The following is a 16,457-nucleotide window of genomic DNA, read 5'->3' as shown; positions in this document are numbered from 1 at the left end:
CCTGCATGCATCGAATGAGCTCTTTCTTCTATTGACTCAAAAGATAAAAAGAGATTTTCTTTACTTTATGGGGTATGGTCACGTCCACCTGAACCATGAGCTAGCCCCTAAATCTCACACCTCACTCCAGTGATTAATTTAGCCAACACAGAGTCTCAATTCAGACACTGCTTCCGCATGTCCTGTCGTAGCCTATCCCACAGGTGAGAGCTACCACCCATGGGGCCAGAACAATGATATATTTGTATTCAAGCCAAAGTGAAACTGCCAATTTGGTTGAAAATCACGTTTTCTTATCTTTTTGTTTGTTTTGGGGGGGGTTTGGGGGGAAGGGAAGTTAATTAAGTTTATTTATTTACTTATTTAATGGAGGTACTAGGGATTGAACCCAGGACCTCATGCATGCTAAGCATGCACTCTACCACTGAGCTATACCCTCCCCCTCTAAGACCATGTTTTCTGATGACATTTAAGAAAACCAGGAAAGGTCATGTAACTAGTTTTATCCTATTTTCCAAATCCTTTCCTTCTTCATTCTCTATAACATCTATTAGAAGAAATGAATAGACATGTCAGGCTCAATGAGAAAAGATATCCAGGTTTAAAAAAAAGGTTTTAAATCAAATTTTCTGCCCATCCCCATGTACACTGTCTCCCTCCACATAAGAGGGGGCCTGCAATTCTCATTTCGCACCTTCACTCCCGCCCAGAACACCTCAGCAGCACGAAGCCGCCCCACCTGAACCTGAGCCTGAACCATGGTTCTTGCTGTGAATGGAGCCCAGGCCATTAGGTTTCTAGGATTTTGCCCACTGGGAGTAATCTCCCAGGCTCCCTCTGCCAGGTGGGGGCACCCCGGTGCACAGTGCACCAGCTCCGACCCTTTCATTCCACCATCAGCTAAGGAACATCTGCTTATGCCGGACTCCTCTGTCATGATTCCATAAAACCAGTAAGAGACAGGAAACCAACTGGAACTTTTAACCAGAGTGAAGTCCAAGAGATGCTGTATGGTGTCAACTGTCCCTGCTGCTGAAAGCACCATGGACTTGCCACTTGGAGACTTAAAAACCAACCTCCTGTAAAACCATTTCTCAGCACTGCCTTGTCCGCTCCAATCTACTGTCAAGATTTCTGATAATCCTTGACTCCCACATCTTGTCTGAGACACAGCAAGTCAGGCCACTGATGAGGAGAGGGAGTCTCCAAGGCTCAGGACTCTGAGTTACTTCATCCTGCCCCCTCCCTTTTCTAGTTTCTGGGCTTCTCACAGGACATCCTTTCCTTTCCTGGGATCCTGGAGGTACTTGTCCTTGCAAGCTTAATACAGTATATAGAGGATTAAAATTTCCTTCTTCCAACTGTACATCTAGTTTATATATATATTACATGTATAATTATATATGTATAATGTATAATATATATTATCATATATATATTTTATATACAATCGTTTACCCTCTAAAGACCCTTTGTATTCTAAGAAAAAGTGTGTACAAATGTGTATATTTTCACAAACACACATATGTGTCTATGTCTGAGCACACACACACACATCCCACATAAACCTTTTCTTAGTCAGTTTCCCCTACAAGCAAAGCTTGGCCAGGCTGCTCTGAGAACTCTTTAAGGGACATTAGGGCTCAAGCAAAGTAGGGACACAGGCCTTTGGGTCTTTTCCCTTGGGTGATGCTACTGGAGTCCCCTAGGTACTTGCACTGGCTTCATTCGTTCTTGGGTATAAAGGGCCGGTAGCAAGTTAGTTAAACTCTTTGTATTTAAAAGGAGCTCATAACTTCAGCAGAAAGAGACAAAGCTCTCCAGGATGAGATTCCCAGCAGAGTTTGGTGAGATAAGGTGGAGGGGAGATTTCGTTCTAAGGCATCTACACTCATCACCTTCCCCAGCATCTCCTATCTCTGGTTAGGTATCCTGGGACCTGGCATGGCTACAGTTCCCAAGTGGAAACCTACACTTTTTTTTGCTTTTGTATGAGCCTGGCCAGCCACAGGCCATATGAAGGTGACTCATCTCTCAGAGTGAAATGTTCAGGACCTGATTATGGACCATAAAGGAACGATTTACCCTCTGAGCACTGAAACTAGACAATACAAAGTTAACTTTTAGAACACAGTTACATTAACTACAAGGGTGCCTTCACAGTTTGAATTCCAAGACCCCTGGCTACAGTTTTCCCATTTCAAATTGATCAAATGTAGCAAATTGGAAAACAGACCCACTACAGCAGCAATGACAGCTAACAGCCTGAGCTCAAGAAGGGAAAAAGACAAAAGCTGACAAAAGAACTCCAAAGGAGGGCATTTTGTGAAGGGGCAAGCTTATTACCACACCGAGTTGGTCCATGAAGACATCGCTGTCCTGTGTGACAGCCCAGTAAAATAATTATTACTCAAAGCAATAACTCTGGGTTACCTGGGGAAGTTCCAGTGGTAACGAAGGACACACTCTGTTTAGGAAGATAACTCTTAAGCCCCGGGAAAAGGCGAGGGCATTGAGAAGAGCCCCCTGGAGGAGAATCTTGGTTACTGCACGTCAAGCCACAGCCTGGGGCCGCGGGGTCGGAAACCACGTACCTCTGAACGTTATCTTCAAGTTGTTTGACTCTGAACTCATCCTCCTCAGACTGCCGCCGCCTGGCTTCCTCCTCTTCGGCAGTTCCTGCGGGGATCCCCTGCAGCAGCCATTTTTCCCGAAGCACTTTGGACTGTGGGAATGAGCCAAGAGAACAGACTAGATGGTACCTTTCAGTCCACACCCTCCGCTCTGCGCCGTGGTTTTTTAGCTCCGCCCCGCATCGGTGTCCACCTGAATCGCTCCTAACTTGGCCTCCTCCTCGCCTCCTGCCCAAAGCCCAGAGAGTCGTCAGAAGGATGGATTTCCACACTTCCATTATTAAAAAATTTGAAACCATACAGAAAAACAGGAAATGGCATGATGAATGCCTGTGTTAATCTCAGCTAGATTTAACAGTTGTAAACATTTTGCTGTATTTTTCCCACATACTCTTTCCACCGAAGCCTTCTAAAGGAAGTAACATTGTGACATCTCACCCATAAATGTTTCAGTATGAGTTTCTAAAAAATAAGGACAATCTTCTGTGCAAATCCAGTTCCATTATAATATTTCCCAAGTTCACTTGATGTCCAGTCCATCCTAACGTGGTCTTTTTAAAAGATTAATCTATGTCATGCCTATTCTTGAAAACATCTTTAATGACTCCCAACCATCCTCAGCAGTGGTCTAAATGGTGTTAAAATCATGCACCCCATCTGCGCTGATGTCCTAATATAATCGTGAAGTAAAATGAAAAGTTTTTGTGTTTGGGGTCAATGGTTGGGAGGGAATGACTGAGTAGTGCTTTGAGAAGGGAAATGAAAACAGCTCAGGAGAAAGGCAGTTCCCTAAAGTGAACAGCAAGGCATGGAAGGTGCGGAGAGGACTTTTGATTGGGGTTTCCATTGCATGGCCCTTAGACGGCAGATGGTGGCTATGGGATGTCTGCAGACGCTGGACCCTGGGCATCACAGCTGAGCATCCCTGTGGGCAGGTCAGTGGTCATGACGGGAATGGACCACTGTGAGGACACATCACCAGTTCTGCCAGAAGAAGGGCACATGACGGGTTCTTCCCAGCAAGGACAGGAATAATGGCTGAAGCCAGTTGGCACAGGGTAAGCGCTGGGTTCTCTGGCTCCCTGACATCACCTCTATCAGAATCTCTTGTTTGATTTCATTAGGTGGGGTGAGGCAGTGAAAGAAAGGGAGCTAGCATGATGGCTAGCAAGAGAATGGAATAATTAACATTGTGGACACACAATTCATATTATTAGAGTATCTTTTCTATAGCTCTTATAAGCAAAAGGTACACAATTCCACAGACTTTCATTCTACACAGGAGTAAGGGCCACTTGATATGAACCTATAAAATGAATTACTAAAAATTACCAACATTTAGTAAGTTAGAATTCATTAATGGTTCTGATCTGCCATTCTACTGAGAAGCCCAGCAGCCACTCAGCACCGTGGAGACCCCGCTGGTGGTACAGGAGCGAGTTCTGATGGCTGGAATGCCTGCACTTCTGGATGGACCTTTTGTTAGCCACACGTCATCAGTCTGGCGTCCAGGTAGCCATGGTTTTCACTGGTGTTATTCTTCCTTTTTAATTACAAGTCACTTGGTAGAGATCCGTTCAGTCACTTTTATAGTGCATAGAGAGGTGTATTTATAGCACTTTTCCTTTAGCTCTCCATTAATTAAAGACACGAGTTTGTGCTCATGTAAGCAATTCCTAACTGTACTGCTAAAGTGATCGTAGACAGGAACCATCCCTTCATCCCAGGACGCTTAAACAGTTACATATCATTGCTGACATCTTGCTGGTAAGTGTGTTATATATAAATAGTTTGTAACAACGACTAAGTAGTAGTAAAAAAGTACTTAAAGTTTACAGGGCATTGTTTAATAATACAAAATCATGTGTGAAAGCTCACAGTACAATTTGTGTATCTTGGTGGCTCTCATGGGCTGAACTGTCCCCCCAAAATTCACATATTGAAGTTCTAACCCTCAGTACTGCAGAATGTGACTATTTAGAAATAGAGTTTTTAAAGCGGTAGTTAAGGTTAAATGCGGCCATTGGGGTCGGCTCTAACCCAATATGATTGGTGTTCTTATAAAAAAAAAAAGGGAGATTAGTTTGCAGACACAGACCGAAAGATAAAGACACTCGAGGAAGACATCCATGTACAATCCAAGGAGAGGGCATTAGAAGAAATTCACCCTGCTGACACCTTGATCTTGGACTTCCAGCCTCCAGAATTGTGGGAAAATAAATTTCTGTTGTTTAAGCCACCCACTCTGTGGTATTTGAGATGGCAGCCTTAGCAAACTACTACATTTTCCAAAGCTTTATTACAGAGCTTTTTCCCCCCGACTGGGAAGTGGGAATGGGTGGGGTTCATTGGTTGCTCTTCCTAAGGCAAAAAAAATTCAGAACCACCGTTCTCTACTCAAGCCACTCAAAACTCCCCATGGAGATCGTGCTCGCATGCTGCGAGAGGCTATGCTGAACAGTGGTGAACAGCCTGGATTCCGGAGCCAGTCTGCCCTTTACTAGCTGTGTGACGCTGGACAAGCCCTTAGCCTCACTGAGCCTCAGTTTCCTCGTCTATAAAATGGACACAACTGTGCTCATCTCAGAGGCATCTTATGAGGATTTAAATGAGTTTATACATTAAAAGTGCCAGGCCCATATTTAATACCATAGAAATGTTTATTACTGGTGTTCATCTTGTTCCCTCAGTCCCTTCTCTTTTTACCTGAGAAAGAGCAGGTGCCACCTGAGAAGCTTTTCTTCACTTCAGCTGGCAGGATCAGTGGCTCCTAGAGCGGAGAACACATTCTAGAGCATAGACTGTCCTCAAAGTATTTCTTTTTATATCTGTCCCCCATCTAGATCCCCAGCTCCTCAAAGGCTGGGACCACTCCTTATTCACCTTTGCATCTCACTGTCCCACCTGGCCCAGTTCCAGCCAATGAATGAGTGAGTAGATGAATTGCAAAATTCTTGATTTTCTGTCCCTCTAATTACTTGGGAGGAGGGTGTCAACCTTTCAGCATGCTTCCTGTGAGGAAATGTTGGATGTTAACCTAGTTTAGCCCTTAGAAGGTAAAAACCTCATTAGGATTTTGGGAGGCAGATGTGCTGGTGACCTTGGATCTGGTGTGTGGCCCTTCTAGACAGGCAGCCATGGACGGCCCCGACTCTCTGTGCCCCAGCAAGGGAGGCTGTACAAGCCAAGCCTTCATGAAATGCAAGAAGGGGCTGCTCCGGGGAATGATCTCTCTGCTCTTCTTCACACAGTGCCTCCTGCCACCAAGGGACGGGTCCAACCCACCACCCCCCATTTCTGGCTGATTCAGCCCCAGCTATCAGTCTGACAAAAGCAGCCTGGTGACTATAAACCCCCAAAGCACATGTGCCCCCAGATGTATCTCTTCCCTGGATACGGCAGCGACATCACCAAAACGTCCCCAACAGCTGGAGCCAGGAAGGAGGATCTAACCGCACGAGATAGCAGGCCTGGTCTCAGGGAAGTGGGAGGCACAAGGGTGTTTCGACATTACAAAAAAGAAACTCTTAGTTGAGTTTTCACTTGGCCCCAAAGTAATGCTGGCAGGGGAAACAAGCAATTCAACTATATATACCCCCAGAGGCTGCTTTAACCTTCTCCAAATGCCCTGTCTGGAGAGCCGACTGCCTTTGGGTCTCTGAGATAGAAGGCCCCTGTGCATGCTGATTGCGCATGCTCACCAAAAGCATCTCCCTCCCTGGACTGCTCTGGCTCCCATTGGCCACCGGAGTGTTTCAGAATTTAGTGACAAGCAGAGCTTGGCAGAAGTGAAGATGAAAACTAAAAGGTTTTCTTTTTTCAGCCGTTATTGTCCAAATAACATACATCCAAGAAAAAAAAATGTCATTTTTTTTTGTCTAAGCTTGCATTTGTCATTTGGAAACAAGTGTGAAGATTCAAGACAAAGAAAGAGCAGACGGGGAGCTGGCAGTGGACACACGGAGCCCTGAGAGGACTCCTGAAAGGCCGGATGGAGAGAGCTCCTGAAGTAAATCTGGTTCTTGCTCTGCGGGCCGGTCCAGCTTCGGGAAACAAAACTAGAACGGGGCTTTCAAGCTTTAGTCTGCATAAGGATGCCCTTATGCAAGGGGCGAACTTGTTAAAACACAGATTCCGGGGCCCCACTCCCAAGTATGTTGCTTCTATGAGTCATGGATAGGGCCTGGGAATCTGAATTTTAACAAGCCGGTTATGCTGCCAGATCGAGGAACACGATTTGAGTAGCAATGCATGAGGACCTGTGACTGTCCAAATGCCTGGAAAATACACAAGCTTTCCCACTGGCTAGTAAATGGAACTGCAGATCCTCTCGCAGACCTGTCTCTCCTCCTGTGTCCCCATCTCAGACGCAGCGGGGTCCCCACCTAGTCCCTATGTGCCGGTCACTCTGCCAGCAGGTCCTGAAGACACCACTCAGGAAGACAGGCAAGCTCCCACTCTCAACAAGCCTTCAACCCAATGAACAAGGATGCAAGAGAACTTCAGACTATGACACGTGCATGGCAGGGGTAGGCAGGACGATGCGACCAGCAGGGACCGAGGGAGGACACTTTAGGTGGGAAAGGTCTGTCTGAGTTCTTGAACATTTGAGCTGAGAGCTGAGACCCAAGGAAGGACATCTGAGGTAGAGGGACTGACAAATGTAATAGCTGGGAAATGGGACAGAGTTTGGTGACTGTCAAGATACTCTAACTGAACCTTTTTTTCCCCTCAGCTGCATTGGGGGTATACTTGACAAATAAACCTGTATATATTTAAAGTGTGCAACACAATTAATCACACCTTTTTAATCTATAGATAAGGTAAGTGAGGTTAAGCAACCTTTCAAGGGGATCCAGGTAAGCAGTGAGGAGTGTTTGGGGTGGGGGAGAGTGGGAAGTAGGGGGTGAATCAAGGCTAGTAAGCCTCTAATTTTTTCCTGATTGTTATTTTTATAAAGTCATATCTAGTAATTTTTTTTTTTTTTTACTGTATAGTTCTGTCTTTGGTGTCATGATCAGATAAGACTTCTTCAGTCTAAGACTTATTTACCTGTGACTTCTTCTTACACCGTTGTGATTTTACTTTTTGCTCCAAATCTTTCATTCACCTGTAATCTGGGTAAAGCTGACCTAGGCTGTGTTAGTGGGTGATGTTGGGAATCTGGCTCAACTCCATCTTCTAATAAGAAACAGCTCACACATGGGTGGGGAGGCAATGGCTGTGTCTGTCTCACCCATTCCGCTTCCTCTCCTTCTGATCACTTTCCTTCCTCCCCACTGACTCCCAGTGAGATCTTGGTTTGGTTTTGCAGTTTTGTTATATGAGTCAGTCCATACAGAAGCTGACCCAAGACTTCTGATAGAAGAAATCCCTTCTTAACTTCCACTCAGTCTCTGTTTTCAGGTCCAGGGGAGACGTGATGGGGAAAAGGATGAGACTTCAAGTTCCTTTACGCTCCTATACCTGTCTGGTCAGTATTTTAAAATTTGAACTTGACTTTTCACAGAGACTAATAACTGGGAAAAGTCTAAAATTAGTTCCAACGGTTGACAATAGTGAGAGACACTATAATGTCTTTGCAAGCAAGTCTCCTTTGGGACCTTTGGGCTATTCAGCAAATGACCTTGGTGGGTTGACAATAAATATCTCACAGGGTCACAATTCAGTGTTTGATTTTTCCTTTTCATTCAGTCTTCTGGAGCGAAAAGGCTGTAGTTTCTAAACTATACTGACAATTTTCATAGCTTGGATTAGAAGGAAAGTCAGGGTTCCTGTTCATGAATAAATAATTCAAAGGCAGGTCATATACTGAAGATGTGGTATTACCTCCTGGATTCTGACCATGCTGACTCTCATACAAACCTTCATAAATGTGACCATCCCAGAGGGATTTGTGTGGCAACACATACCGAGAGCCTACTTTTGCTGGGGCCTTGAACTGACCAATGAAACAGACAAATCTCTGGCAATTCAACCAAGAGGCAAAAGGATTTGGTCTGTCTGGTATAATACAGTACTTGATTTATTGTTTTAAACTCACAGCATCACAAGTCAATTATTAAAAACGATAAAAATAAATAATTGTTTCCATGTAATAAAAAGCCGAGACAATTTTTTCAAAAGAAGAATAATGATGACTCCTACCTTATGAAATATTATAATATATTAAAAAGCTAGAGGGGTTAGATTCAAATGGTATTGGCATAGCAATGGAAGATTAATGGAATAAAAAGAACCCACGGATGGTGGACTTGAGTGTAAGTAAGAAATATGTATATGATAAAGAAGACATTTAAATCAGCGGGGGGAAAGGATGAATTAATCAGTAAATCATGGTGAGGCAACCAGCTCGCTGTCAGTAAAAAGTAGTTACTCTTATCTTATACCTTGAAGGAAAACAAATTCTAGATTTTAATCCTAAAACGATTGAAAAATAAGAAACATCATAGATCTGAGATGGAGATGTTCTTTCCAAGGACAAATCAAGGTCAGAAATCATAAAGTAAATGAATGTTAGATGTCACGTCGTAAAAACTATGAACTTTTGTGTGAGAATTTAAAAGAACCCATATATAAAAATCAAAAAAGAGATGCAGGCTGATGTATTTTGGATACTAATGTTAATGCAATTTCATTTTACTCACAGGCTGATGAGGCCTGCGGTAAGGGTTACATGTCTTGACCTATAAAAATATATTGGGTTATATCTGGGTGGCGAGTAGACAACTGGTATTTTTTTCTTTAGATTTTCCTGTGCTTTTGAATTTCACTACTGCAATGATCGGACATTCCTTCCTTTTATAATCAGCAAAAATAATACAGCTTATAATTGCTTACTGGTCCCATATGTGAGCATTTCTTGGAAATTCTTACATCACAAATATTAGATATTCAATATAGTTAAGGATCTTGTCAAAAGAAATCTAACTTTAACTTGGCCAAGACTTCAAAGTACCCGGAGGTTTCCTAATCCCCGGGGTGTAGCAGCTAATACTTCAGCATTTCATACTTTGGTCCTTCGTTGCCTTAAAGAATTTGCTTATCATCCATGTAAAAAGTAACGATATTTCATTTTGTGGACTTACTGTATAGCCCTAAATATTGCAATTAGCAAGTATATTAATCAAACATATAAATATCAAAATGATGGCCTTGCATTCTCTTTATTTGCTTTGACAAGGGACCAGTAAATCTGTCTGAATAATTCACATCTCACTGTATGAGAGTAAGTGTCTGTAGACTATCTGGTAATGAGAATTATATCTTAATAAATATGAAATCAAATTCCAATGCTTTTCCATTTAACGTTGCATGGAGAATAATTTTTGTTTTTAGAGCACATCTGGGATTTTGAAAAATGGTGAAATAAATGGTAGTTACTGACATGTTTCTTAATATTTTCCACTTCAAGGAACTACCAATAGTCGCTGTGGCCCATCTGCATCTGGTCCAAACTTTCTGGAGTTCATGAAAATCTGCTTAGAGTAAAAGAGACAGTGATGATGGTCACTGGTATCTCTCTAGACAAATTATTCCACTGGAAGAAAACAGTGTCCTGGAGAAAGCATGGTTATGAAGACAGTCCTGGGGTTCAGTTGGGCTCCCCCATTTATAGCCTCTATGTTCTTGGGCAACTTACTGAACCTCACTAGTTTGTTTCCTTACTGTAAGACAAGGAGAGTAAGACCCACTTTGTGGTCATTACTAGGGGGATGTATTTAAAGTAACAGGCACATATAAGGCGTTCCAAAAAAAATGATGACTATTATTAAGGGTGGACGCGGCTGCTATGCTGGCAGGAGGAAGCTGGCTGGGTCTCCACCAAGGGCTCACAGGGGAACTACAACCTCAATGAATTTATCACCATCCAGGGGCGAGGCTGCCAAGCTCAAAACTGAATGATCACAGGGAAGATGACTTACGCTATTCAAGGTCAGTCAACGGTTAACTGATTTAAAGTAGAACATATTCTCTTCTGGTGCCTGAAGTGATCATATCTCTCAGTCAGGCACCACCTTCCTCATATTAAAATAACTCAATTAATTTGGAGAGGATGGACTCAGAACAAAAAGAGGCAGAGTCATAAGGGAAGTTTCACCCGATGCCTGTACACCTTACTGCAGCTCCCACCTCACCAGAGCATAGAAACTCGGCACCTCCAAGAGCTGGGGTCTCTCTCCAGGGTAGCACCCAGTATACCACCTTTGGCACTGCCGAGCTTTCCTTCTTCCTTTTTCAAGGTGAGTGGTCCACCCTCTTTCTGTCTACACAGGTCTTCCCCAGAGAGAGAAAACTACAACACATTGGTCTCCACTTGTTAAACTGCCATTGTTTCCAGTCTGTTCGCCCCAGGTTATAGCAAGGTTACCTTGGGGAAAGCACTGCGTGTTCCCTTTGTTAGTCAGTCTCATCAACTGTGTGAGAATTTTACTAGGATAATCATGAAGACCTATCTTATTCCCTTGTTTCTAAGTCTTTGAAGGAATCTCACTGCCTCTCCCTTGCAATACTAAGTAAGTCATTTTTACTGTTGTTTCTGTTGACTGGATAGATGGATGGATGAAAGGATGGATGGAAAATGCACAGGTGAAAAATGAAAAGTTGAACCACTAGACTAGACAGCAGCAATGAATGAGTCTTTGGTATCTTATTTGACACCCATAATGATGAGAAGTGGGACAAAAGAAATTTGACCTTTTGACATGTGTTTACTGCCTGGCTTTTGATTCAAGGAATGCAAAAGCAAAGAATCACAGTGAGCTGAAAGAGGAGAGAGTCTGTCTTGTCAAAAACAGCCTCTCCTCCTTTCAGTCTTCTTATTAAAAAGTTCACCTTTAAGCAAGAATTTGCTGAGGTTTTAGCACATTCTGGTCTCTTATAACGAATGAGTTGACTGTACTCTGAGCCAGAGATCCAGCTCTGTCCAGATTGACCTTGAACAATTCACTCCATTCTATTAGGCGTGTTTAAGCCCCCTTGTCTATAAGTAAAGGATCCTAACTTTAGTCCTCAATCCTCCCTCAGGAATGTGGGAAGGAAAGGGTAGCAGCCTATGGGATAGATGTGAGTTCCTACAAAGAAAAGTCCAGAAATGGATTTACACGATGAGCAGAGAGAAACAGGCAATGTTCTCAGTATCATTCTGCCTTTCTTCCTTTGAAACACCTTTCTCTGGTTAAAGTTAATGGTAAACTTATATACACGCTAAGCAGATTTAGGTCACGCTGCTACTTGAAATCAGGAGCTCGCTTGCTGCTGAGTTCATTCTGAGGGTTCATTTAGCACAATCCTGCCTTCTAGATAAGAATGGGAAATGCAACCATAAGGGTTCATCCTACTTAAAAAAAAAAAAATCTGAAGAATCCACACTTGGCAGCACCCTGCAAGTCAGCCCCATCTTTCCAACCAGCCCTCTGAGAAGTGCAGTTCTGTATGTGCAATGTCACGGCAACTTGGGGGTGAGCAGGAGAAGGTTTTCCTAAAAAAGCCCGGGAGTGGTGAAAGGCAGGCAGCTGGCCACTGGCTGCACTATTCTCTGAGCCTACAGACAGCAACATTTTGCAACCAGTGGGGTTCTGGTGACAGTGACAGAGCTCTCTCCTGGGTGGTGATCAATTATAATGCTTAAGTGCATTATGTTTTAAAGAAAAATAAATAAATAAGAATCTCTCTCTGTCTCTCTCTCTCTCTCTCTCGGTGCAGTGGAAACCAACCAAGTCAAATCATTTCAGTACTGTCTTCTGACCAACTGCTCATTCTAATGGAACACTTTCAGAATTGTTACAGTAGAAATAAAACGCATGAATAATCTGAAATGCACAACACTGTATCAGATCACACTACTCTTGTCTCCCTTTTCTCCATAATAAGACAGAAAAGATTAGTATTTTTAATTGAATAAAGAGCACTATGTTAAATGTATCTTTGGGAACCTCTGAGCACACACACACACACACACACACACACACACACGGCCACTATGCATTAGAGACACAGCCGGGAACACTGCCTCACCCACCAAGTGGAAATTCTCCTTCAATTCTATATATAACCACCAAAGTTCACCAGCACACCGCCCCCCCTCCAAAGCCGTCCACATTCACACGATAATCTTATCATGCTGGCAGAAAGTGGAATGCTGTAACAATGCCCTGAATTTGAGAAATTCACAAGAGAAGCCAAGAGATGGTTCCCTGACTGAATGAAAAAGGGCTGGTTCAGTCCTCAGCGGCGCCTTCACCCCAGGGCAGGCTCTGCCCAGCTCTCTGGAGTGTGAGCTGCATGTCTAATAATGGAACAGGTTCCTGGGATCAGCCGCTTACCTTGGAATGCTGCAGCAGAAGTATCTGCTCGTCAAGCTCTTGTCGCTTGCCTTCTATTTCCGTCTGCCTCTTTCTTTTTTCCTTGAAAATAAAGAGAGAGAGGCTGTAAGAGTGGGTGGGTGTTGGCTCCGGGAATTGGAAGGCAGGAAGCAGCAGCAGCAGCACACATCTGGAGAGACCCTTCCAGGGATGCTGGGCACACACCCTGGGTCACCTGCCCCTCCGTGTCTGGGTGTGTTGTAAGCAGCGGCATCCTCCTAACATGTCTGCTGTGGGCTCGGTGAGTGGGAGAAATTCTCCTCACTCAGCCAAGCTGCAACAATTTAATCCAGAAGAAAAGGCAGTTTCTCCACACACACACACACACACACACACACACGCGCGCGCGCATGCATGCACACAAGCACAGAGTCATCTTCTGTGCTGTGTTAATTTTGAGACAAAGAATAAAAACATCTCAGTTGTGAAGACAGAGGTTGTTATAAACTGCAAAGATGATAGGATAAAACAGTGGGAAATGCTGCAATGAGAGTTCTGTTATGGAAATCATCTATGCAAAGAATTCAATGCAATTTCAAACTGTAGGGCAAACCATCTTAGATGGACCGAGCAAACAATGCAAACTAAATGGATGATCTTTGCTGAAGCTAGTCTTCGGGGGAGCCTTTCATGCGGGTGGGGCTCACTGAGGTTATGGTAAATATGAAGTCTGGGGTTGGTCTGCCTGGGTCCAACTTCCATCTTTATCACTTGCTTTTACCTTCCTGGGTCTAAGTCTTCTCTCACATAAAGAGATGATAATAATTGTACCTAAACCGTATGGCTGGGGCATGGATTAAATGAGATGATGGATGTAAAGGACCTAGGACAATAGCCCAGCACACAGTACATGCTCAATCAATATTTGCCATTACACTTCTTGTCACCTGTTTACTTCTAGGTAATGCCCAGAAACTGGTTTTAAAGGAATGTATTTTCCTTGTATTCAGAGCATAACTTTTCCACTGGAGTGTACACTTCATACTTTTCTTCTCTACACATCTCAAATACAGACAATAAACATCAGCTAAATATGATTAATTGAAGAATAGAGGGGTCTGCCCTTATGATAGCTTACTTCCTCAACATTCAGTTTCCAGAGTACATATGGGGGTGGTTCACTGAGACATTTACTGCACTGGGTTCTTTTCCTTTACTCACATCTGCGGGGAAAAACTTGTTAGACAAGACATAGTGGCATTTTTACACTACAACAGCCAAGTCCTGGAGAAGACAATAATACAAAAGTCTGGTTGCTCTGCTCTGCGTTAAGGGAAGCTCTTATTTTATGCAGTTGCTATGTTTCTGGGGATGTGCTTGTCCCACTGCTATTCAGATCAACATAGCATAATAATCTATGTTACAACCAAGTTATTCTGTGTAATCCAAGGAGTTCTAAGCAATAGTAGCTCGTACCACTACTGTATATAAAACAGATAAACAACAAAGACCTACACACACAGGGAACTATATTCAACATCCTGTAATAACCTATAATGGAAAAGAATCTGAAAAAGGATAGATACATAGCGGGGAGGGTACAGGTCAGTGGAAGAGTGCACGCTTAGCTCACACAAGGTCCTGGGTTCAATCCCCAGTACCTCCATTAAAAAAATAAATAAACAAATAAGCCTAATTATCTCTCCTCCCCCCAAAAAAACTAAAAAAAAAAAAACCAATAGGTATATATGTACATGTATATGTGTATAGCTGAATCATTTTGCTGTACACTTGAAACTGACACAACATTGTAAATCAACTACACTTCAATTTAAATGTTTTTTTAATTTAATAAAAGAAATAGTAACTTATAACCTCAAGCCACTGGGGCATAACATCCAAGTCAGGGGTTATAACCTCCCTGCCAAAGTGAGGTCTCAGAACATTTTAGGAACTTAACCATTTACCAAAAAACTCCAAACAATGGTGCACCACTGCTGCTGTTTAATCCCAGAGGATGTCCAAGAACACAAAATATATGGTGGTAGATGGGGGAAGTGAGGCCCCATGAGGAAGTCCAGTATCTCAGAGGTACCACATGATATGGCAAGGGCCTCCAGAACCAGTCAGTATCTCTATATTACAGGGTTTCTCAAGAGCATATTTACTGGACTTTATTGTTAATTCCCACTGGCTATCAAGGTATGTAGTTGTCCTACATTTAAATCCAGAACCCAAACATAGTGTCCTGGGTCCAAGGTGCTGATGACTCAATACTTCCATAAATACTAACTGAGCGCTTTGTGTGCTACAGACTGAATGCTTGTGTCCTCCCCCAAAATTCATGCTGAAACCTAATCCCCAAGGTGACAATAGTGTCAGGAGGTGCGAAGTTTGGGAGGTGACTGAGTCATGAGGATGGAGCTCATGAGTGAGATCAGAGCTTTTATAAAGAGATCCCAGAGAGTTCTACCCCTTGCCATGTGAGGACACACTGAGAAGACAGCTGCCTGTGAACCAGCCCCCACTCACTAGACACCAAGTCAGCGGGCGCCTTGATCTTAGACCTCCATCTTCCGGAGATGTGAGAAATAAGCTTCTGTTGTTTATAAACCACCTAGTCTATGGTATTTTGTTAAAGAAGCCTGAATGGGCTAAGGCAGTATTCTAATCCCTGACCTGGTCATTTGAAAATCTTTCCTAGGCTTTCCCACCTCCGTGCCTTTGTTCATAGACAGAGTCCTCACTCTGCAAGTTGTCCACCATCATATTGGTGAACCATGTTTTGAACAGAAGAAACATCACCAGATGGTACAGGCAGTGAACCTTTACATGAGTAGCCTCATTGGTGGTCACTGTGAACAGATACGATCATGAAAGATGCAGGTTTTACGTTAGTTCTTTAAGGGACTAACTAAGGATACAGAGGAATGGTAGACACAGATGAATGGGCAGCACATTCCAGGCAAATGGAACTGTGTGAGCGAGGGCAGAAATACACTGCAGATTCCAGGGACGATGAGGAGGGAAATAAAACTGAGGTGCAGGGCTTGCCTTTAGAAATAGAGATCAGTGATTCAAAAGATTGACTAAGACTAGTTCATTGAAGGCCTTGGCTGCCAGGCCAAGAAGTTTGGATTTTATTATACGGACAATGTAGCAGCATTGTAGGGTTCTAAGCAAGAGAGTAATATGTGAAATGGCATTTTAGGAACATTAATCTGGTTCTCGTGTATAGGATGGATGAACAGAAGTTGGGCTACTTCTATAAATGGCCAGACAGCAAACATTTTAGGTTTTGTGGGACATACAGTGTCTGTTGCGACTACTCAATACTGCCATTGCAGTATAAACACAGCTGTAGACAATCTATAAATAAGTGAGCGTGTCTATGTTCTAATGAACCTTTACTGACAAACACAGGTGGTGGCCCAGATTTAGTCCATGGTCATAGTTTGCTGACCCCTCGATGAAAAGACAGTGAAGTATCTTAGGAGGATGCTACGCTCCCCCTAGGGTG

At 43.2% G+C, this 16,457-nt stretch overlaps 1 protein-coding gene across 7 annotated transcripts in view; it reads right to left on the bottom strand.

Moving 5' to 3' along the window:
• The window catches only part of PALM2AKAP2 (PALM2 and AKAP2 fusion), a 424,157-nt gene that overhangs the window by 229,460 nt on the left and 178,240 nt on the right, over positions 1–16,457 (bottom strand). For all 7 annotated transcript variants that reach the window (XM_031450167.2, XM_031450169.2, XM_031450170.2 and 4 more), the window contains exons 3-4: positions 12,959–13,039; positions 2,595–2,725 (exon numbers count right to left, since the gene is read on the bottom strand). In XM_031450167.2, the coding sequence (XP_031306027.1) occupies positions 2,595–2,725; positions 12,959–13,039 (212 nt within the window). The remainder of the gene's footprint in view (positions 1–2,594; positions 2,726–12,958; positions 13,040–16,457) is intronic.

This window comes from Camelus dromedarius, chromosome 10, assembly GCF_036321535.1.
Source record: "Camelus dromedarius isolate mCamDro1 chromosome 10, mCamDro1.pat, whole genome shotgun sequence".
Lineage (NCBI taxonomy): Eukaryota > Metazoa > Chordata > Mammalia > Artiodactyla > Camelidae > Camelus > Camelus dromedarius.
Note: the sequence above shows the minus strand (reverse complement) of the source record. Positions and strands in the feature narration are given on the sequence as shown.